We start from the raw sequence: 24,130 nt of genomic DNA, 5'->3' as shown, positions 1-24,130 counted from the left end.
TCACCTCCAGCTGCAGAGGCCTTGAGCGAAGAACTTACCGCGAAATGACCCAGCTGAATAAATGGGTAAATAAGTGAAAGTACTTTAACGTTGCAAGTTGCTTTGGAGAAAAGCATCAGCGAAATGACGAAACGTAACGTAAAGTGCATAGCAGCGTAACTCGGCGTGCTTAAAGTTCAGCTGCTGTCAGTTAATCCAAAGAGCTGTTCTCGCGCCACGCCACGCGAAACTCGGCTAATTGGGCGAGCGCAGCAGAAGGAATACCCCACCACGAAGCTCGCATCCCAGCCCCGAACGACCGTGCTCATCAATATTCCGAGAGATTCAAACAAAACTGCGGCTGTGACTCCTGGCGGAAATAGTATTTAAAAGTAGATGGAAAAAGAAAAGGTGAATTAATGTGACGAATGTAGCTGCTGGATGTCTGTTAGCGCTGCTCGGACACTTTCTTTTTTTATTTTACATTTGAAAGATTGATTATATTGATCAGATTTTCCATTTCTGACCAAGCGGAAAATTGCTGTTTGAAGGAACCGTACTGTTCTGCTGAGAGCCTCGCGCGCCGAGCTCCTATAACTCATATCCCTTCCAGTTCCGACTCCTCTCCTCGGCGTGCTCCACAGTCGAGCTTCACGACGTTTATTTCACCAAACTCCGGCTTCTTCTAATTAATTACCACTTCTGCCTGCCTTCATCGCAACTTGAAAGTCGGCACTGGAACGGTGGGAGCAGCAACGTCTATTTCGAGCCGTACGGACACGCGAAAACACATTTCGTACCCCTGTCACGCTTCTCGGAGGGGGTGTACACTGAAGGTTCTTTCTATATATAGCCATTTAATTAATTTATTAAATCCTTTAATTAACTAGCCATAGGCTATCAAGTCTTCCATTGTTCATTTAATGAGCTGCCAGTTTACATCACTTTAGAGAGCCAGTTTGAAGAGTACAGCTATTTCCGAGTAAAGATGTTGTGCCGCATGCAGAAGCCTTGAGCGTTCGGAGATCCATCCCAGCTACGAGCGTGTTCTGTACACAAGGTCACGACCCGCGAGCACCTTTGGACGCAAGGCAGCAAATCCCCGCGAAGCTTTCTCAACACTGCCCTCCCGTACCATGATATACTGCATCTGCACGTATCATGTATAAGTCTTATAAATCAAAGCCATGACATTTGCATAAATAATGCACGCGCCTTCCCCCCGCAGACTGATTTCTTTGCTGTGCTGATCTGCCAAAGAGTGCGGAGAGTCAGGGAGCGTGGTTTATTGAAAGAGCATGTGTGACACGCATCCTGCATGTTACCCAGATATTGCCTCCCGTCTCCCGCTTTTCTCCAGCCTCTGCGGAACTCCGCTCCACGTGCGCCGCTGTTTGTTCCGCCCGCGTCCGACGCCTCGTCCCCCAGCGCTGCCAGCATTCCACGCACGCCATTAAACACCAAGCGGTCAGTAGCACTGAAAATGTATCGGGTGTGACGCGGACCGCTCCGTCTCCGTGTCCCATTGACGTTCCTCGGAGCCTGCGGGGCGGGCTGGAAAAGGCCAGGTTCCAAATGTCAGCGAGTCAGGAGAAACAGGGCGCTGTGTTCGAAAACGGGCGAGAGCACGTAACACGGTACGGGCAGAGTTTTCCGGACTTGCCGCCAGAAGGTAAAACGGAGTGTGCGGAGAGGCCTGCTGGCGCACACGCACATACACACGCACGCACGCACGCACAGCATGGCAGGAGCTGCTGTGTAATTCAGCTTGCAGGTGGAGAGATACGGCTTTGTGTACCAAGCCGTGAAAGAGTCTGATCTTCAATCTGCTACCTTCGTGCACCGAATAGACTGTAAAGAGTAGACTGTCCGTTTTCGCACATTTATCACCTGCTCTTGAACTCTGTCACTGCCCTTTTAAAGCACGCAATTCGCCTTCTGCCAGGCTTCTATCGGAATTGGGCGCAACTCAAAACAGCGACATTTCCGATGATGAAAATTACAAAGAACGGCTGAATGGACATCACTTCCATTTCTCAATCTTTATGAAGAAATAAATAACTACATTTATTTATCAATCAGACACTTTTCCCCAAAGTGACTTCCAATGAACATGTAGTGTTATCCACCCACACACCTTATTCACCACGCCAACTTACACTGCTAGATGCACTGCTTACAAGGGGTCACTCATCCATACATCAGTGGAACACACACACACACACACACTATGGGGGAACCTGAACAGCATGCCTTTGGACTGTAGGAGGAAACCCACACAGACACGACAAGAACATGCAAACTCAACACAGACTGAGCGGGGATCAAACCCTCGCCCTTTCGCACCAGCCAGGCGCCGTGAGACAGCAGCGCTACTCGCTGTGCCGCTGTACTGCCCTCAATAACAATGACACATATTTCAAATTTCTACTCATTAAGCTTCACCACTCAGTTGCTCTTGAGCTATTTTTTTTTTTTCTTTTTACCAAACTGGCCTCACACACACGGCAACGCCGCCCACTAATGTTTTTGGCACATTTTGAAGAGAGTGACGCAGTGATACGCGGGTGTACTCATATGACGCAGTGATTTGCTGGCCTTGTGTGGAGCTGAGCACAGTCATGCATCTGGCAGGCGGCGGTTCGCGCTGACGCCAGAATCCCTGAAGTGGCTCACAGTTTTGACTCAAGTGCATTTTGCGCAAAAGGTGAAGGCAACTTTAACACAAAGGTAAACGCAAATCACGTTCCCCGGGAGCCAACTAATTTCAAATGCAGCTGCCGTTTGGATTTTCCTTCCCTTTCCCTCCACAGGACTTTTGGACCTGCCAACCAGTCAAACGAATTTGTTCCAGCATACCATGAAATGAGGATTACTGTTTTGTATTAATTTGTCGATTGGCAAAAATTAAATCCACTCATTTATGCTTCGTGGACCAGCTATAGAGGTAACAGAACGGTTGTGGCAACGATTTACAAGCTCGAGCCAGAATGCGTTATCACGCTTCCGTGCGCACCAACTCAATGTATAACGCTCGTTTACCAAAACGGTCAGTCCCCGTCACCGCAGAACGGACAGCTTCCTCAGAAGTACAAAGAAGCAGCGAGGAGCGGTGAAAAGAAAATATCCCACAAGCGAATTACCATAACGGTGACAAGGAGAGTATAATTTGCGAAAAAAAGGGGGAAAAAAAAATACTGTCAGCGCGATTTGCTTTGCTATGTCCAAGACAATATGCGACAGCATTTGCGAAACACCTAGTTATTTTGCTTGCCACAAAAGCTGATGTCTCCGTGGTTCCCGGTGTCTCTGCACCCAACTAAACTGTTGACTTTAAGCGGCTTTTCCCTCTCCCCCAGTTCTGGAAAGAAGGGGCCTTTATGCAGAAACAAGCTTTCATCCCCTCTGCCTCTCCAATCATCCCTCAGCGCCTGGGTCTGAGCTGATAGTGACCTCTCAGCCTCCTTTCGTAAACACGCCCGTGAAAAGCAGCCGCGTTCAGAGCCGTACGCGGCGCGAGCCGGAAAATTACGAGACGTTCGGATGGCTGTGTCTCGCTTAATGAAATGGTGTCTAATTGAGTCGAGTGCGGTGCATCTCCCGGGCCTCCCCTCTGAAGGGGTGACTTTGGGGGGCATCTGCGAAAGCAAGATACGGCCTGGAGCAGGAGAGTGGCGCGGGAGCGGGACGCCATGGGTGGATCACGACCGCAGCGAGCCCGCAGGGCGCCTGCCTAAGCCCGATTTTTTCCACTATTTTTCAGCTGGCCTTGGCGTCTGACCGCTTTCCCTCCATCGCACATCAGCTGGGCCCTGAATTTTAGAGGGGTTCACAATGCCAGCTCACTGCTCACAACCAGCCTTATGGCTCTGTGTCCTACCTTCTTAGCTTTAACAAGGGTGGGAGTCTCATTTATCACCATTTATTTGTTAAGGTCACTTCATATTCATATGTAACTATAATGGGTTGGTGTAACTGGAGTTTGTGCTGATTTTGCAGGATGAAAGGCGTGCGGCACGTCTCCCGAGGAAACGCACCGCTGAAGAGCGCGGCCCTTTCTAACGTCGTCGCGACCCCCGAGTCCGCGCTCGACCGCTTCAGCAAATGGGGCCGAGAAGCAGCAACGGTCCGGATGAATAGAGAAAAAATGACTAATAGCCATGATGTACGAAAGGTAGCTCTATGTTCCCATGTATAGAGTAAGAGAGCTTGACTATAATTATACAGAATGGTTGCAACCACTGGCAGCCATGACAACAAACACACGCGCGCACACACACGCGCACACAGGCACAAACTTAAGAGATATAATCCATAACTCTCACTCACCCACTACTTCTCAGTTTTAACCTTCCACATCTCAACTTCAACCCACGTACTGCACGGATATTCAAATGCGCCCGTTAAAAATAGCTCGGACAGCTTACAGCAAGAGGGCCAGTGAAGTAAACCCAAGAGATTCCCAGTGTGCGCTCAGTGCTCTGGTCCAGCGTGACCCAACACGGACTTGAGGATCATATGAGACTTTACTTGTTGGGAAGGAACGCTGTTAATAACATCGAGTCCTTCCCGAAGTTGGAAAGTGACACATCTCCGCAGCGCTGCGCACCTCCCTTCTCGACATGAACTTTGTGTGGTTTAAATGTTTAAATCAAATTATGCCTGGTGACTAAGGCAAGTCTCAGTACAATGGCACCAACCTGCTCTCACGGAGTTTAACGAAGGAGTCCAATTAGGAGTAACTGTCTCAGTTCACTGCGACACCTACAGAAAATATTGAAGCAGATCAGAGCTAAATAGAGCTGCGTCTCTGACAGACGTGGGCATTGTGGTCACGCTTCGATCGGGACGCTTCGATCACCTTTCGCAGGCTGCTCCTCAATCGCTCGCATCCATTAGCAGGAAGGAGCCCCCACATAAAAGCAGAAGGGAATTAAAAAATCAACTGTACTTCTGTCTTTGAAAGAAATGCTCTATTAATCTCACTTCTGACTGTGTAATTGCTACATATAAGGGGGGCAAACAAGCCTGGAAATAGCAGAAGCCGCATCGACACGGCCTCAACTTCCCTATCGCCACCGGCAGCTCTCCCTCCCAATCAATAGCTTCCTCTTTCCAGTCCATTTCTGAACCCTTCATGACGCGAGTGTATCACAGTGTCATAAATAAACTGCGCACGGTTTGTAAGTGAACGGAGAGAGCATATCGGGTTGCATTTGGATCTATATTGTCTGGGGAAATGATAGGAAGGAGCCTTCTGTTCACGGGGGGGACAGTTAATCACATTGTAATTGACAACCATTTCCCAAGCATTGGTTTCAACATGACTTGCCATTTCGCAAAGGCCACCCTGTAGAGGCACTGTGGTCTCTCGCACAAACCTATCCCTTTACATCCATGCACACTGCGTGACTGCATTTGATGGCTTTGTACCGAAACAAAAGCAAAAACCTTTCAACGCATTTTGTCAGCCAATCCAACACCTAAATCGGAGACAAAGTGAAAATCCGCTTCCCTGAGATGTATTATTCAGGTAGGAAATTCAACATGCATGGTCACCTGGAATAAACTACGGACAAAGTGAATTTAATTCACCCAACTGAATAAAATACACTATCTAATAAGTACAGCAAAGCGACAAATTTCTCAAGGTACATTTTTTTTACTTTTTATATCTCACCTTCAGCAGCGGCTGATGAGCAAAAAAAAAAAAAAAAAAAATCTGTAAATCGATCAAATAAAGTGGCACAGATATTAGAGGACATATCAAAGTTAAAAATAAACAGTTTTTTAGTGAACAGGTTCCAGAGTAAGTAATTCAAATTGTATTCAGGAAAGGACCTCCGCAAATGAGATACAGCATCGTTCTCGGGGCCAATCAGTTTGTCAGGGGTGCTTTTATAACGGAGGCAAATCTCAACAATAAATTTTTTACAGAAATGCTGTTACGCAATAACTGGTACGTGTTTGCATATAAAAACCTGCTAGTTATTTTGCTGAATTACGAGGCTCTTTTGAGACTTGACTTCCTGGCCCTTTCCCCAGAGAATACGGCTGAGCAAGTGGTTCTGAAATGTAGAGATATATAGCTGCCCCGCAGGGTACAATGCGACTCGCCGCTCTAAGGACAAAGTGCTATTACAGCGTGGTCCCAGAGACGTGGCGCTCGACAATTATCGGAACCAAAAACAATCACACATCACAGTGAAGCGCACCGAATTCGATGTGGTTGTTGCTATTTCAAGCAGAATTATTCTAAGGATTTAAATGACTCTTTCAAAAGTAAATACCTTTTGACAGTGTAGGACAAAAAAAAAAAAAAAAAAAAAAACTTTAAATGAGCTTAAGCTAATTTTCAAGGTTGCTGTCTGGCTGCAGTGATAGAGTGGAACAAATCATATGGATCGTGAAACCCACAGTAAAAAGGCACTTTTATTAACGGGAACAATATAGCATGAGTGGTAATGGAAGCAAATTTGCCGTTCAGAAAAAGCCATGGTAATTTAGGGTTCTTTCTGAAAAAGTTAATGCAATTATTTCTAACTGTTATGAATGTACAAAAAACTTATCACCTGATTAGTCTGCCTTTGTTTATTTATTAATCAAGCCAAAAAAAATGTATAGGGATAACAGGGAGCTCTGGTGGCCTGCAAATAAGTAACCTTCCCTTAGGATGGAGACACTAGGCAGATCACTTTAGCAGTTCCTTCCCTGTTACCTTCTTGGGCTCACATGGTCAAAATGTAAAGAGTATAGCCTGAGACACACTGGGGCCACCATCTTCAAAGAGCGCCGTCAAGTAGGCTTTCTGTACACGTCACAATGTGCTTCACACACAAGTATCTGTGCATTAAAGTTCACGAGTGAAACCGAGTGAAACCATCACGAGAAGCCAAGTGCTCTATTTGCGTTAATACTGACGACCTCTTTGTCGATGACGAACCTGGAGCAATGTGTGTAGAACATGTGGTGTGGTGTACGTGATGCAGATGGCGTGTCAGACGAGTCATCGCTCCGATACCGAAGTAAATCTGAACGTGCCGCGCACCAGTAGCATGTGGGGTCGGTAACAATACAGATGCTCCTCGACTTAACGATGGTTCGACTTACAATTTTTCGACTTTACGATGGTGAGCTGGTGATAGACATTCAGTAGAAACCATAGTTAAAATTTACATTTTTTCCTGGGCAAGCGATATGCGGTGCGATACTCTCTCATGACGCTGGGCAGCGGGAGCGCTTCGCATATCCCAGTCTGCAATGTGGATGCTATACAGATACCCCCGTATCTACGTTGTGTTTTGTGCTTCTGTCATGTCACAGAAACACCCATCTGTGTCTCCTGTTACTGGTGAGAAGAAGAAGAGGAGTTACTCTTGTTACTCTTGAGGAGAAACTGAAGATAATTGCCCAGCGTGAAGGCGGCGAGCCCGTAATGACCATCGCATGTATGCTAGGCTAAGATGTAGGTTAGGTGTATTAAACACATTTTCAATTTACGATATTTTCGACTCACGACGGGTTTCACGGAACGTAACCCCATCGTAAGTCGAGGACCGTCTGTAAAGCCAAAGACTCCCGAGGACCCCGATATGGCGACGGTGGTCAAGTGTGTCCAGAAACGGACGTGTGTTGTGAGATGTGCTACTGTCATTGGGTTGCTGGGGTTTATAAGCACTGGAGCATTGCGGTAATGGGAAAACCTTTGGGTTCAATCTTGAGATGCATGAAATCACTCGCATTTGCTAACAGAGGAACTGGCACTGACACTGGACTCCAGGAAAGCTCTGCGATCACACGACGGTCAAGTGTATGGAAAGCTCGCCATCGGACACGTAGCGGAGAAAGGGATTCCTTTGGCTTTGGAAAGAGGTAGGGATGTGGGGCTTGGGGTTGCAGCCAAGCGAAAGCCGCGTAAATAATACAAGCACACACAGGAGGGAAGATGTTCTCTACGAGTGCTGGAGGGCGGCAGCACGGGGCGCAGGAAGCACGTCCCATGGCTGACGTTTAGGCTCCAGCGTTGCCAAAAGGAAGCATTAAACCGAGCAACTTGGGGAAGGACCGAATCAGCGGGACGGAAAAAAAGCCGATCTGCGTGCCATTGGCGAACTCCAGTGCCGACAGGCGTTCGCAATACAAAATAGCTTTCTATACTCCATTGGAGAAGCGCAGAGAAGGAAAAAGGTGTTTGCAGCCGGTAATAGCCACTGAAAATGGGTGAGTTGGTGCCGAACACACATTGGATTATTCACTCGAGAGCTGCTCTTGACACCGCGCCGGCTGTTATACCTCCGGTGGAAAAAGTGTTCCCGTGGAAGGAAACGGCCATTTTTCTGGAACTTTGGATACGTGGCTCTTGCTTCGGGACACAGAAGCGTGCAGCTGTACGCCAAAAATCTTTCTTTAGCACAAGCAAGGAGTCGGAGAAGACGGACATTTGCTGGAACGAGCACAAGTCATCTGAGGAAAGGGAAAGTGGTCGAGCAGCAAGAATCCACAGCGATGCAAAGCCGAAGCAGCGAAACTATTACTGGCACCAGAGCAAAGCTTTCAAAGAGTGGAGAAAATGGGGAAAGTGTCACGTACTCTATGTACAACGTGTCGCTTGCACCAGAAGGAGGAAAGGACATTTTATTCCTCTCTGAGACCCAAAGTAAATTGTATATTAGAGCCTTCAAAGAACACGTAAAGCAGACAATTTCGCCTGTCTAATTCGAGAGAAGATTGTAGAGTAGAGAGACTACGGTGTTATTTCCAGTATCGCTTATTGTTGTGTTCCACAGCAACAAACACCATCAACTCTGCAAAGGAAATATTGATTTACCTTTTTCCCCCCATCATACTCAATAATGTTTGAATGAGCATATTTGAATAAAACTCTTGTGAGCTAATTTAGCTAATAAGACTCAATCATTTGCGCATCAAAAGAAGGTTACAGAAGGGATCCGGGCCACGTCATTTTGTTTCTGTTAGATCCCAAATAAGCAGTTAAAAAGAATCAAAGAAGGATGTAGAACAGATAAATTAATCCTGCTTGTCTTTTTTTTTTTATTTGTTTGTTTAGTGAAGTCTACAAATTTATGCAGCCTGTTATGCTGTTTTAGGGTCGCAAACAAAATCCATCTTCATTTAGCTCCTGACCTCCTGGCATGTTAGTCGTGGAGTTTGTAGGAAGGACAAAGGTTTGCCACGGAGGAAGCGCTCTCGCGTCAACGAGACAAACGCACTGCAGCGATTCGACTGAAGGAAAGATGTTTGAGGCTTTTTAAATTACTCGCACGGCGTGAAAGTGCAGTTCAGAGCCCGTTTCCAAACTGCGCCCCGACAAACATGTTGGATTGAAAGGTAGTTTATTTCGAATAAAATATAATTATCAGCACATCTGTGACTTATCAACATGTATCTTTGGCAATTCCTTATTCCCAGAAGGGAAAAAAGCTGAGTGAAAAATGACATTTTGAGACCTTGCACTGAGTACGGAAACCCCCCCACACCGCAAACCCCAAACCCCAAACCCCAAACCCCACCCCCCACCAATAAAACACTGCTGGGGAGCACTTTAAATGCATCTAACTTCCCTCCAACTGGAGGACATATTCAATAAGAAAGGACATCAGGATCGATCTTTGCTCTCTCAGAAGACCATAAAATATGTTGAAATGTTATAAAGTGTAAAGCCGTGGGATTGAGCTTCAAGCGACTGGGAGTCATTAGGCTCAGATGTAGCAGGGGCCATAAGTTGTATTAAGCATTTTCAAAGAGGCTCGACTACTGGAAGGTCCATCTCTAAAGTGCCAGGGAGTAAGCTGCATTTGCAGCGACCAAGAGTAGTGCTGACTGGGGGGGGGGGGGGGGGGTGGTCCCCGGTGGGCGGAATGGGGATGGGAGGGGTTACCCAGCCTCCTCTTCCCTGAGCCCACAGAGACCAGAGAATTATTACAGCAGGTGGTGGTGGCGGTGGTGGAGGGGGGGAGGGGTTACTCACGGTCGCTGCAGAACGAGCCCCCGTAGGACGTCATGGTGCAGTCGCAGGAGAAGCCCTCCCACTGTTGGAGACACACGCCCTGATTGTAGCAGGAGTCCTCCGTACAGGTCGTACTGGGGCCTGGGGAGGGATGTGGCACAGACACACATTACATCATCTGCGCTTTCCAAGGCCATTTGGAGCCTCAAGGGCACCGTGCGATCACTAAAAGGCATCCATTGTGCACCATTTCCCTTTCGAGGATATTGTGTGCTGATGCCTGATGTGAGGTCATATTCATCTACCGCTTCAGGACAGCAAATTTGCTCGCTTTTCTCAGCCTTTGCACGTTTCACGAACATCACGTGAGTCTCAGAGGGTTTCGCTTATCCGGCCTGTGCCCCCCCCCCCCCCCACCACCACCACCGCCGCCCACAAAAAGGCTACGCTTGATCGACGGCCACCTTTCGGGCCGAATCCCGTGTGAGGCTAAAGGTGAGCTACCATCATGCGGGGGAGAAGACACCTTGAAGGAATGTCTAAAGCGGCGTCGGGCCCCCAGACGTATCCTGCTTCAGCCTCACATCCAAAGCAGCGAAAGGCGCAGCGAACAGCTGGGCTCTAAAAAAAGCAAGTGCAGACATCTGGGCACCCGAACCTCAAGGCGGAGGGAAAGAAATGAAACTGACAGCGGACCCTTTTCATGCGCTGCGCCGACGAAGAAGCCTCATCCCCACCCCCGAGCCAACGGCTCCTGTCCCACCTGGGGCTCCTGACCTACCTCTGGCCCCCGGCCCGGGCTCCGCAGCCACTGGGACCGAGGACGGTGGCAGCGAACCTTTGATTCTCCGCCGGAAACTGCCCTCGTGCGACGCTCAAACCAAAGCGCGAACACGAGGGCCTTAGGCTGCGGTCTCGTCCACCGCTTCCCGCGGTCGAAGGGATTCTTCTCCGCACAACTATTTCCGAGCCAGTGCGTTAAGCCACTCGAGGGGGCACCGAGACATAGCGGGACGCACAGGAAAAATTTGCACGAAGCATTTAATTTATTAGCAGGAAGCAGAGGCCTACGAACAGGAACATAATGGAAGTGACTTATTAACAGCAGTCGGCTGGTCCCAGATTGAAAATGTTCACCGAACTGAGGAATAACCGCAGACGACCTGGTTTCTCCACGTGTGAAGTTTCCGCTGCAAAGCAGCTCTATAACCGATCCTCTTAATTCGACTGCAGATCTTTTGCACGACGCAAATTGGAGAAGTGCCGCCCGCCAGTGAGTCGCAATCCCACACGAGACACTTTTGTTCTGTGTGGCTAACTGCGGCTTTTCTTCTCATTTATTAAAGCTGTCTGTGAGGGACTCCCTCCCGCTCGTGTTCCGAAGTGGCTGCGCACGGCGGCGGCGCCCACTCCTTCGCCGGGCGAGAATAAAGTTGGCGGCGGCTGAGGGGGGTGACACTCGGAGTGCGGAGAGCCTTGAGGACGAAAGGAAACCTTTGTGTTGGCGGAAACTCACCGTCACAGCCCCGCTCCACCTGGCCCACCCTGTGGAGGGCGTCCGCGATCAGGTCCGGGAGTCTCCCGTTGAGGTCCACTGAGGCCAGGCAGCCCTGGTAGCCATCCCGGGACGCTATGAGCTTTGGCAGGCTGTTGTACATGCTCTTGGGCACTCCCCCGATGTAGAGCTCTCCTGCAAAGCAAGGCCATCGTCCAGGAGTTAGCACACATTACATTTATTTATTCACCAGACACTTTCGTCCAACGTGATTTCCACTGAACTCTGTGTAGTGTCATCAGTCCACACACCTTGTTCACTGCAGTGACTTACACTGCTAGATTCACTACTTACACTGGGTCACTCATCCATACATCAGTGGAACCTGACCAGCATGTCTTTGGAGTGTGGGAGGAAACCAGAGCACCCTGAGCAAACCCATGCAGACACGGGGGGGGGGGTTATGCAAACTCCACACAGACTGAACGGGGATCAGACCCATGTCCCCTCGCACCACCCAGGTGCTGTGAGACTGAAGTGCTACTCTCTGTGCCACACACACACACACAAGCCCTAGAACTTGGTGAAGGGACAGTTAGCATTGGCTTTGTTCGGATTTCGCTTTGAATGACCTTTGCCTTGCGTTGGAAAAAACACAAGTCCCAGAAGTGGATTAAGACTCAACCACACACACACACACACACACACACACACACACACACATTTTCAGAACCGCGTGTCCCGTACGGGGTCACGGGGAACCGGAGCCTACCCGGCAACACAGGGCGTAAGGCCGGAGGGGGAGGAGACACACCCGGGACGGGACGCCAGTCCGTCGCAAGGCACCCCAAGCAGGACTCGAACCCCAGACCCACCGGAGAGCAGGACTGTGGTCCAACCCACTGCGCCACCGCACCCCCTTAAGACTCAACCATTTTCACTTAAATTAATGTAAACGCATTTTAATGTTAGTGAAAGGAGCATCTTCCTTTAATCCCATTTTCTTCTTCTTTTTTTTTAAATCATAAATGCGTTTTGTACACGTATAAATTCCCCACTTTAAGAGGGAGGGAAGAATGATAAATTCGAACTAAATTCTAAATTAATTTTGCTTTGGAGAGTTAATACGTTCTGGATTCCACGTTTTCTCCCTGATAAAGCTGAGCAGCGCAGCCAGAGAGAAGAGGAATCAATAAGGACCTGAACCAATAGAAGAGAGAACAAACAGGAGCCGGGAATTATGAGCTGGTCATTAGCACATTAGAAAACAACATGTGTCAGGGAAAGATAGGGCGCAAAGGAAACTTTCACTGTTTTAAGCCTTTGAAAGAGACACAAAAGTTGGACTCTCTCTCCTTGGCCTTTTCCCAAGCATAATTTCGACAGGTGGAGAGCTGCCGTGCTCAAACAAAGCCGTTTCCCTAACTACTTATGGGCAGTTACTATTATTATTATTTCTTTCACACACACACACACGAACGCACACACGCACTTGTCCCGAGCCGGAGCCTAACCCGGCAACACGGGGCGCAAGGCTGGAGTGGGAGGGGACACACCCAGGACGGGACGCCAGTTCATTGCAAAGCACCCCAAGCAGGACTCGACCCCCAGAGCCTCCAGAGAGCAGGCACAGGCCAAGCCCGCTGCGCCACTGTGCCGCCGCGCCCCCTCTTATTTTTTTCCCTCCGCCATTAATAGTCAGAGAACATGGAGAGAAAATTCACTTCCTTCACTTCGGCCTTTTAGCACTTGCGCTCTACATGGAACATGGACGGTGTGGGACTTTCTTTCTGTGTGCAAAACACACATTGCTGCACGACTCATTAATTATGCATTTCCGCCAATGTGATTAATAAAGCACCTCGTTGCATAGATGAACGATCGTATATTCTGTTCCAAACATCACATTAAGGATGTGTACTCTCATAGTACTATAACAGCATGAGATATCCCTCAGCAGGAAATGAGGGATTATAGGGAAAAATGCTTCTCTGGTTATGGTTTACCTTGGATTAAATAATGAAGGTGCATTCAGAACAATAATTTCCCTTCCTTTGCAAACTGAGACACCGTCATAATAAGAATAATAACGAGTGTACATCTTAAGTGCGCATGATACATATAATGCTGCCGTTAGAGTTCTCTCGTTGGAATGAAAAGGACCCCACTTTGAATCCCATCTTGTCATGTATTACCCCTCAAGGTACTTACCCTGAATTGATACGGTAAAAACGAGCCATCTGTATGAATGGGTTAATAATAAATAACAGTTTAGTATAATAAAGCTAACGAGGTAGATTGCTTTGGCCAAAGACCACATATAAACGTGCACTTCTGTACTGTGTCTCATAGCAAAAGGTAGGGAAATTTCAAAGAAAATAACTTTTTTTTTTTTTTTTTGCAAAGTCATTCCATTAAATCTAGTTAAAATGTATGTGGCTTCCGATAGTACTAAAATCTAAATATTAAAAAAGGGTTTCTAAGCAGTTCTACCGTTTAAATATATTAGGGAACTTTAGAAAAAAGGCATTCACAAAAGTTATCCCAATTTTAGGCAGGTTAATTTAGCACTTGATGTCTGGAAGAACCAACGCAGCATATAGCACTGGAACGCTGGAGAATTAAAGCATTAAACTATATATATTGAAAACTGCCCTATCAGTAGGCTGGTTTTTTGTGCATAATGTATTCAAATTTTGTTTCATTATTAAAATTTCTACTCATTGTGCAAGTAGTTCACGCAGCGTACTAACCCCAAGAGATGAGGCAAAACACAAACGCATCTTTTGAAGTCACAAAGAACAAAAAGAAAATATTTTGCCGCTGGTAAATACAAATTACTGTATAACATCAAAGTTGCCTTAAGCTAAAATAAGAAATGCTTAGATGAGGATAAATGTAGATTTCATGGTGAACTGAAAAAAATTAAAAAAAAAAATCAGTGAATTTAAAATTCTTACCCCCTTCACTGGAAATATAATACTACCAGACTACACAGGCAATAGGAAATGCAGGGCTTTAAAAAAATCTACATTCAAGTTACGTAAGCAAAATATCAGTTTGAAATTACCAGTGATGAAGGATTCACTTAGCTGTGCATATCGAACAGTAAGGGTGATTTTATTATTCATTATTCCTTATTATTATTAGAGGGTTAGGAGTCTCTGTCTGTGTGTTGTGACCGCATCCACATCCCATCATGCACTGTACATATTGCTCCTTATTTTAGCAGCAATGCAGCATCACCCCTTGGTGCTGAGATTATGAAAAGCTCATCAACCTAATTTGGAAAACTGAAGAAATATCGTCTCTATAGCTGCTAAGAGGCCCACGGTGGCAAAATGTGAAACACCAAGAGCAAATACAAGAAATCCAACGAAACAGCACTGGGAGTTTTCACGCTGATCACGGGACGCACCGCTGAACAGGACTGTCGAGACAAATGAATGCAACTGCTGCCATAAAACGACGTTAATACATATTAATATCAATCTGAATACGCTGTATTTCTTTAACACATGTACTGGGTCATGTTGCATTTTATATGTGTTTATAATGTGAACTGCTTTGGGGGAGCATTTTGCAAAGAGTGTTACACAAAGTAATAATACAATATTATGAGGCGAAGGGAAAAAAAGCTATTGAACTAAAACCCAGTGGCAGTTCATTGAGTTCTGACTATTGAGAGCTGCTGGGTAAATGGGCAACCCTTTAGGCCCAAGGGCTGCAGGTTCGAATCCCACCTGCAGCTGTAGTACCCTTGACAAGGTACTTACGTGTATTCATTTAGCAGATACTTTTCTCCAAAGCGACGTACATCTCAGAGAAAAATGCAGAGTGCATTTCATACCCTACATACTTACCCTGAATTGCTCCAGGAAAATTACCTGGACCTGAGCTGTATAAAAGGGTAAATAATTGTTGAGTAGCTTAACACTGTAAGCTGCTTTGGACAAAAGTGTGAGATGAATGAGGACTGAGAGAACTGTGGTATTTCTGGGACATGGAAGTATTTTTCGGGCGATGGAAGAGCGCAAGCCCAACACACACCACCTGTTTCCCCGCTTACACACCGGGACTGAAAGGAGCGCTGGGAACGTGCGTCGCCCCCGCTCGGCGCTGCCCTAACAGCACACTGGGGGATGAAGAGGACCGCGACCAAGCGGCACGGAAAGCCGCAGGTGCCCATTTTCAGTCCCCCGTCTCGCCAGAGCGCCTGCACTTCCCTGCCTTACTCAGCGGTTGGGTCCATTAGGTAGCAGAACGCTCACGGTGGCCCTAGGAGGCATAGTCCTGCCAATCTGCGTCTTCACGATGTTAAAATCAGCCCTCAGCTTGAGAGAATCACAGTAAAACCTATTTTGGACTTTCAGACTAACTGGATCCTGTGCTGGCAGAGCTTTGTTGGCAGACTGACAAAAAAGAAAAAGAAAAAAAGAGCTACCAGTTCAAAATACCTATTTTTATAGCTATATTTTTATATAGCTCGATTTTTAGCCAAGCACAGTTTTTCTTTCTACATTTTTTTGGCCATTGGATCCAAAAGATTAATTATATATTATCGTGCACTACAATATTATCTCCCTATATGGGTCACAGTGGAATTTTTTGTGCTCTGCTGTGATTCTTGGAAAGACCTGTAAATAGAAAGCTACATTAATTCAATAGAGCCATTACATTGTAGAATATCAAAAGGTCTGAACACACCGTTCACAGCTGAACAAAGACAGTCGCGAATCGCTCCAGTCCTCAGGAGACTTGCGGTAAGATCTGTCTGCTGAAAGCAGCACCTTCTGGCTTTATCAGCGAAGATATGTTTTCTTCTCCTAGAGCCCCTCTCTGAAAATTGTTTCCTCCCCAAAGCCCCGAGCTGGGCAGCGGTGTGACATTACTGTGACATCAGGTGTGTGTCAACGGAACAGCCACCGAGCAACACGATAGCCGAGCTGGGATCGCATCCATTTCTTAATCTCGCAAGCTTCCTGACAGAAACGGTAAGAGGCATCCAAGAACCGGTCGAGAAAAATCAGACGACAAACACAGAGCCTCCCCGGAGAGCCTCGACATCACTTGAGAATGAATTAAGATGTGATTATGCGTGTTGAAAATGCAACAGGCAAAACCAAACCCTTGCAATTTTTGTCTCTTCTTAGCTGTTGGATGTTTTCCCTCCACCTTTAACTGGAATAAACTTTGGAAATTCTGACTGCATGAAAATTTTAATTTATGGAACCGCTGTTAAGAGACAGCATGAGGACCAGACCCGTTGAGTTCCAGATCTGCATCCTGATTGGCTGAAACGTTTCAAGGCTGGATCCAAACCCAGATGCAAAGACAAGATCAACCGTTCCCTCGCAGCAGAGATGGAGCGAGAGCTGTTTTCCACTTTTGGAACAAGAGAGAGTGTTAGTTGGCTTTTCCTGCTTTATGAACATTGTTCCTCCACGGCAGTTGCTTCCTGTCCTCTTCCTTCTGCATAAAGCTTTCAGTGTGAAATAACAGAGCAGACTGAAATTCCTTCTTCTTGAGAATTTGATCCCAAGCCTGCTTGCGTGCACGCACACACGGACACGCACGCACGCACACACACACACACACACACACACACACACACACACACACACACACACACACGCACGCACCCGTTCTGTGTACCACAGCAGACGACAGTGGCAACAAGAGAGGAGCAGCAGAAGCAGTAAGTAACAGCACAACGATCTTAAGTGAGGACAATCGCAGAATGAAAAAGAGGAGAGGAGAGGGATCCAGCATGACCCATCGTTGATTCCGAAAGAGGCGAGCGAGAGTATGGGAAAGGTCGGTGGGGGGGACAGTTTAACTGGAGGCAGAAGGAAATGTGCCCCCAGTAATGACCCAATGGGGGGGGGGGGGGGGGGACGCTGGAAAGCAGGAGGGAGACGCTCCTTCCCTCACTAGATGTGGATGTGAACTAATGTCGGCCCTCTATCTCTCTGTCACCGCCGCTTGTCTCCGTTTCACCCCAATTATTTAGCGAACAAATACAAACAGCGCCGTGCCTAATCTAACACCAACATCCGTCCAGCGTACCGCGACTCAGAGGGTAACTATATCAAGGTTGTTGCTAATGATTCACACAAACACCTGTAATGAAAAAAAATGGGCTGAAAGGCACTGGGACAGCAAACGTTTCCCCTTCCCCCAGCGCCACTTTTTATTTGCTCAACGGAGGAGCGCCAGAGAACGGGCAAGGGACAATAACAGCCAGGACAAAAGGGACGGGGGTGGACGCGGCTCCTAAGGACACCGGCGATTCGGCAGACGAAGGGGCCCTACTGCTGCCGCCGGTACGGAGGGACACCAGTGAAACATGGAGTCGCGCGAGCGGCGGCTCAGCAGCCTCAACGCCAGTAACGCTTCCAGAAGGGAACGGTACGTAAAAAGAGTAGTCGGCCTCAAGCTTTTATGTACCGTTAGGAATTCGGGGCCAAAACGATCTGGTTCAATTACACGTGTTTGACCTCATGTTCGGAGCTATTCTCCACAAGGGGGTGTGGTCTCTTCTTCAATTTGCATATATTTATGCATAATTACAGGTGTTCCCCTGCTGTTCTGTTGTAGACGCTCAGCCAAGGGACACCTTCGGGGACAAAAAAGGCCAGAGATACCGTGTCCCTCTTTCACACCGGAACCACGGGTGAGATTTGATAGATTCAGTTATCGGCCGAGCGGTTTCCGTTCGCTGTCACCCAGAACGAGTCGACCACAAAAGGGTTTTGCTGAAGGGGAAGAAAAAAAAAACGTCTGTCCTTTTCCAGATAACAGCGCTGCTTTGAATCCGTAAAAATGACGATCCTGCTCAGTAAGTCTCCTCTGAATAGTGATGAAGAGAAATAGGCAAGTAATATCCAGGTATCGGTGTCCTTCAGAGGATAGAGCTGTGCTACAGAACGGCACTGCAGGTACGACATGTCGCCCGGTAATTGTTTAATTGTTACGTTTACAGTGACGCCTCAATTCACCGCAATGATGTTTGTATCGGTCATGTGATTAGCAGCTCTGTGAAATTTAATGAAAGAGAACGGAGCCAAATGAACCTGTCAGATTCTCCGCAGAGGGGCTTTCTGTGAGGCACCAGAAAAAGGGACTTTACCACAAGGATCGTACGAATAAAAGAAGCCGCGCTTCACTGTCCGCACAAAATATTAAAGCACGTTATATTTCCATAAACAGGAATTTTTTACAAAATAATTTTCATTAAAACTGTCAAATGGTACTTTTGTTTCAGAATTTTTGTTAAATACTTTTAATTAACTGACGGTGCTTTTGGACACCACAATAGCACCTGTATTACTCCGGTAAGCTCCCAAACATGAGAACCTACACTGGACCAAGTGGTTTGGGGTGATGGATGGATGGATGGATGGATGGATGGATGGATGGATGGATGGATGGATAGATGGATGGATGGATCTTCTCTCCAGATTTAGAGTGATGCAGGGCTGCACTAAGTATTTGATCTCCATGTCCCTGGTCTTGGTAACACCCGCTAGGTTAGTCCCTCAGACTGGCTCTGAATATTTAATAGAAGAAGAAATACATGTCATTGTTTTCAGTTTGGTCGAGAAATCAGTTTTGTCTTTCCACAAAAGATTGCGATCATAATTTACGGCCGCGGGTTCACTCACTAATGTTCGTATGACACTCTTTCCCAGTCTTCAGGCTCTCTTTGATTTTCATCTCTGCTGTCATTAACCAGCTGACTTCCCCGTGTTAAATGTAGGATTCCACTCGTTCTGTTTACTGACATTCTCCTTAGATTTCCCTGAAACTGACAGCCTGGAAGTTATTCATTCAAGCCCTCTAATGCAACCTTTTGAATGCGCTTCCTGGAGCAATTAAAGCATGATGTACCGAATAAAGTATCCCTCCGAAAGGTGGAACCACTTTAACTGCGCACGTGGAAACCACTCATTCTATTGAATTTCATTTTTAAGTTTTACTTCCAGGCCACATAGCAACGACTGGGAGAGAGTTTTTACAGACAGGAACAGCTTTACAGTCTGACAGATGAATGTCATTCACGTCTGTTATTCCCTCTCGTGTAACATCGTCAGAGCATCATCAGTCCCCGCTGTGGTATTTAAGAATTCCTTGGAAGGAGGAGGAAGTGATGTAAGGTTTTCACGGAGACCATCACCTGTCACCTGATGCAGCATCGATACCCAGCGAACACCCAGCAAGGGCATCGACTGCAAGACGCGTTTTTTCGACCACAGATAAACCCAAAAGACTCTGTATCGTCGTACATTTCATGTTTATGTATGCAAACACAGACACTCTCGGGTCTGGAGCTGCTTACCCTGATTTGCAATTGTGAATTGCCTATGAGCAAGTATTAATTTAGAATGGCTCATTAGCCCAAGACTATGATTAAGCTGTTACACTACAAGACCAGGTGTGTGACGCTCGCAGTGATAATTAATGCTTTTATATAACTAGGAATATGATAAACATACTGCATCTAATTGAAAAGTATATAATGGACATGGAGTGGCTGCTATGAGAAACATCCCGAGCTAAAGTAGCTTGAAGCCCCCGATTTTTGTCTCGCAGTCAAGACAAACAACATCATATAATGAAAAAGGATCTGTGGTTCGCTGCAGAGTGTGACGGATGTGACGCGACTCTCATCTGTAGTGCTCTTAGTATGTTTTCATAACTAAACTCCAGTTTTCGGATTTCATAGCAAAGATGCAGACTCACACATTCCCCGATGGAAACGAAACTTAAAAGTCATTGCGGATGCATGCATAATGCCGAATAATACCCAGAAACATTTTAGTTGTTGGCACTTGCGCTGCTCCGCCAACCATGGGGCGCCTTTCATATTCTGGTTTATGTAACCATGGTCAATTCCCTACGCCGAGTCACTCTGAAAATTTCACGTTCCGGATGTTTGTCTGGGGTTCGGAGCCTGAGGGACACAGGCCGAAGGTCGCCCCGCAGTCGTCCCCGGCGAAAGGCAGCGAAACACACCGTCAGGTGACCCGTGCGCGAGAAGAAGCGGTGTTGCGGGAGAGCGACGGGGGCGGTTAGTGACACTCACTTAATTAACCAAGAGGAAATGATACACTTGGCCCTAAGTGCTTCTAAAGCGGAGCTGTTATATCGAGAGGATGCGTTTGAATGAATTTTATAGGAGCAAAAAAAAAAACTTTGCGGCCGGCCCCCGATGACAGCGACGCACATTTTGTTTCCAGTCCAAAGTTCCGCAGACTAACAAACAGCAAATCTGTGGCTTTTGAATCCCTCACAGGGTAATGACTGCTTGTGCGGAGGGAAAAGACTCCTCTTCAGGGGCTCACGAGTGCGTCGGCACCCCGGCGTCTGTGGGCAACCTTTTTCCGTTGGCTTTTCATCTCATTTCGGTCTCTTTTCCTTCCACAGGAAGCATTTCTGCTCGACACAAGTGCTCAGTTTGCACTACCCTCTATTAGCTGAACTTGTGTGGAGCAGAAAAGCAAAATAAAATCTTTGTGAATGTATCTTCTCACCATGAAGACAGGTAAAAAAAATTAAAAAAGACAAACAAAATAGGCAACTAATTCCACACAGCGGACTGAATGAAGCAGTATTGACAGCCACTTAACTGAGATCCAAGCCCCCTTTTTGCTTTTCTCATCAAATCAGCTCAGACTGACTCAGGCTGAAGCAAGAGGCTTTTTACCTTCATTTTTTAGTTGCAACTCATACTGCAGGATGAGCTGAAATGCGGATTTCTAGATTTACATCGTACCGACACAGCTGAACCGGTGAACTGACCAAGAGTTACCTGCCATTCATTTCATTGACCTCGGCCGTGCGTGAAAAATCACGACACGAGAGTGTATCTTTAGAGAGGTTCCCATTAAAGCGTTGGGGCAACGGTAGAATTCGGGGGAAAATTACAAAATGCTCTTCAGTCTTTATCAGACTGCATGGCAGTTGGACCATCATTCCCGCAGGTGAAAGCTGCTGCCTACCTTTGAGGTCCAAGTTGCGGGCTCCGTTGGAGTGCTGGGTGACGGTGCGGGAGTCGATCTTGAGCGTATGCACGTTATTGGCGTCCCGGGAAACCACCACGTTATGCCACTGGTTGTCGTTCAGCTGCTTGTCCGAGTTGCCCTTCATGAGCGAAGGCCCGTTGCCCAAGTCAAAGACGTAGTGGACGTAGCTGCAGAACAAGAGTTCAAAGAGTGGTCATGGAGGAGCGCCAGAGCTTCTAGAGACTCAACAGAAGGCGCCCATGTTGCAGAGATGTGTTACAGTCTTACAGAAAGAAACAATTCATCCGAGGGGTGGAGCCCAACAGGATTCCCAACTGTCTTTACGCCCCCGAGATCTCAGGAGAGGAGCGAAGGTGGGATTGATTTGGAGACAACATTAAATCAGATGGATCGCTATGTGGCTGAAAGAAGAACCTTCTGGAATCGGCCCTTAAGGACCACGAGCTCAGTAACTCAGACACACAGCATGAGCAGCCAGGAAGTTTAGTTTACTTGCCTTTTGAGAAACAACTTTGAGTTTGGAGGTACTTTAAGGTTAATTATGTATTAACAATCACGCAGAGTGCTGACTATGTTTTCGCTGTGTGAGGGTTCAGATTATGCATTTTGAATTGCAGGTTTTAGTGTTACGGAACACTGTTTAATTTATTTTGACTGTAAGAAATTTCTGGATGACAAACACCTGAATCTTAAAATCCCGAGTTCTCCAGGCTCTCATTTTCGGCCTCCCTCTTCTCAAATTATATATGTCGTGCGAATTAAAGAATATTTTGAATTTAATTAAAATCATTTTCTCGCAGATTGCCCGAGGCTGACAGGATCACATTGTTCTTCATTATAGGAAATGATTTCACTGAGTCAGTGAAACAATAACTGTGCAATGCCTATTTATTGATTTTATTTCTGTGTACCATGGTGTTTACTGTATGCTGAAGGAGAACGTCTTTGTCAGTGCGGTAAAAAACAACGATAGGCTACACAACATTTTTTCATAACGGCTTACAAATGTGGTCGTATGTATGTGTGCATGTTCAAATATTTCTGTTCTACGCCATGGTTGCGATACAAAAACTAAGAACGTACTGTATAATTGCATGTAGTTGATGCTTTATGCCTAAGTGACTTGCGTTTGCATTCCTTCATTTAGCTGACAATTAGCACCGAAACTCAGTTAAAGAGGTTCAAGGCTCAGAATTTAAGACCGGCTCCGTTAGGTGCTTTCACGACCTCTCTTGCGCTCACCCTTTGACCAGCTCCACCACGATGAAGTCACTGCCGTCGCCGCTGTTGAAGAGCAACAGGCCATCGGACGTGGTGGTCTTGAACTGGAAGAAGAGGTGCATGGAGGCGTAGGCCTGCAAGGTGGCCAGCGCCAGGTAGCTCGCTTTGTTCCGGAAGGTTACGGGATCGGCAATGATGTGGCGCATGCCGAAGCGGGCGTTGAGCTCGCAGTAAGAGATGTCCCCGTTCTTGCACTGGTCTAGGTAGGGCACACCGTTGAAGGACAGCCCCTGCAGGTGCCCGATGAAGTTGGAGGGAACCACTGAGATGAAGCGCCGCTCTGTCATGATGCCCGTCTCTATGTTGTGGAACTCCAGCTGCGTGTGCGCTCCGGTCATTTGGCCTGCAGGGAAAGAGGGTGTCCGTCAAAGCAGTGAGCGCCACTGTGACACCTGTCCAGGTGAATCTCACAGAGCCAGAGGAGGCCTTTTTTCCCATCGTTCATTGCCAAGGGTCTACAGAAAAAAGAACAGCGGGAGGGGGGCGGTTGAAGACGGAGCCTTTCGACCAGAAGGCACGAGGAGTCCAAGAGGCCCGCAGCCCTGCTGCTGCCTCTTCGAGCGAGTTCCTTAACCCAAAGCGCTCCTCCAAGATACGCAGATGTACGGATATGTAAAACTTTACATTCCTTTGGGTAAAAGCATAAGCAAACGACAGCGGTGCACATGACAGCTACAAAATAAATCAAGCAGCCATGTTGCACTCAGTGTGTCTGAACACAAATCCACTTATTGAGGATTTTCCCTGCGGTTTCCCAGCACAAGAGCCACGTGGGGCAGAGAATCCCGCCATCCTCCCACCTTCTACAGTCACGTTGTCCACCGAGAGCTGCAGGCTCTTCCCACGGCGGACCACCTTCACGGAGTGCCACTCGTTGTCATTGAGCTTCTGTCCTGCGAAGAGCGTCTCCGGTCCTTTGCCTGGGAGACGGAGAGCTCGGTTACCTGCCGGGTACACATTTTTGTCTGGCAGAGGTGTAGTTACGCTGCTCTGCTGGCACCACGGAACGTGCGTCTGCCTGTTCTAGTGCATTCTAACGCTCTCTCGCACACACTCGAACGCACGTTCCGCACAAACAGACACACGTACACAACATATATTTGCACCGCAGTTTTACACCCGCACCATGGTACACGAACGCCCACGCACACAAGCACGTGTCTGGCCACTGTCTCTGACACACTCTCACCTCTCTCACATACACACGCACTCACACACACACACACACACACACACACACGCACAAAACACCCTGGGACATTGTGTTTTATTTCATTAACACCTTCAGGTGCAGCTCTGCAATCTTTCTCAGCTACAGATTCCTCTTAAATGTGTAACTGTGGTCGTATCTGTACTGATACCACCAACAGCTTGCTAACA

At 47.2% G+C, this 24,130-nt stretch overlaps 1 protein-coding gene across 2 annotated transcripts in view; it reads right to left on the bottom strand.

Moving 5' to 3' along the window:
- Nucleotides 1-24,130, bottom strand: part of LOC108934388 (neurexin-2-like) — a 300,595-nt gene that overhangs the window by 215,372 nt on the left and 61,093 nt on the right. For both annotated transcript variants that reach the window (XM_029251051.1, XM_029251056.1), the window contains 5 exons: nucleotides 23,551-23,670; nucleotides 22,712-23,093; nucleotides 21,446-21,636; nucleotides 11,463-11,636; nucleotides 9,968-10,087 (listed from right to left, as the gene is read on the bottom strand). In XM_029251051.1, coding sequence (XP_029106884.1) covers nucleotides 9,968-10,087; nucleotides 11,463-11,636; nucleotides 21,446-21,636; nucleotides 22,712-23,093; nucleotides 23,551-23,670 — 987 coding nt within the window. The remainder of the gene's footprint in view (nucleotides 1-9,967; nucleotides 10,088-11,462; nucleotides 11,637-21,445; nucleotides 21,637-22,711; nucleotides 23,094-23,550; nucleotides 23,671-24,130) is intronic.

Source organism: Scleropages formosus, chromosome 4 (genome assembly GCF_900964775.1).
Source record: "Scleropages formosus chromosome 4, fSclFor1.1, whole genome shotgun sequence".
Classification (NCBI taxonomy): domain Eukaryota; kingdom Metazoa; phylum Chordata; class Actinopteri; order Osteoglossiformes; family Osteoglossidae; genus Scleropages; species Scleropages formosus.
Note: the sequence above shows the minus strand (reverse complement) of the source record. Positions and strands in the feature narration are given on the sequence as shown.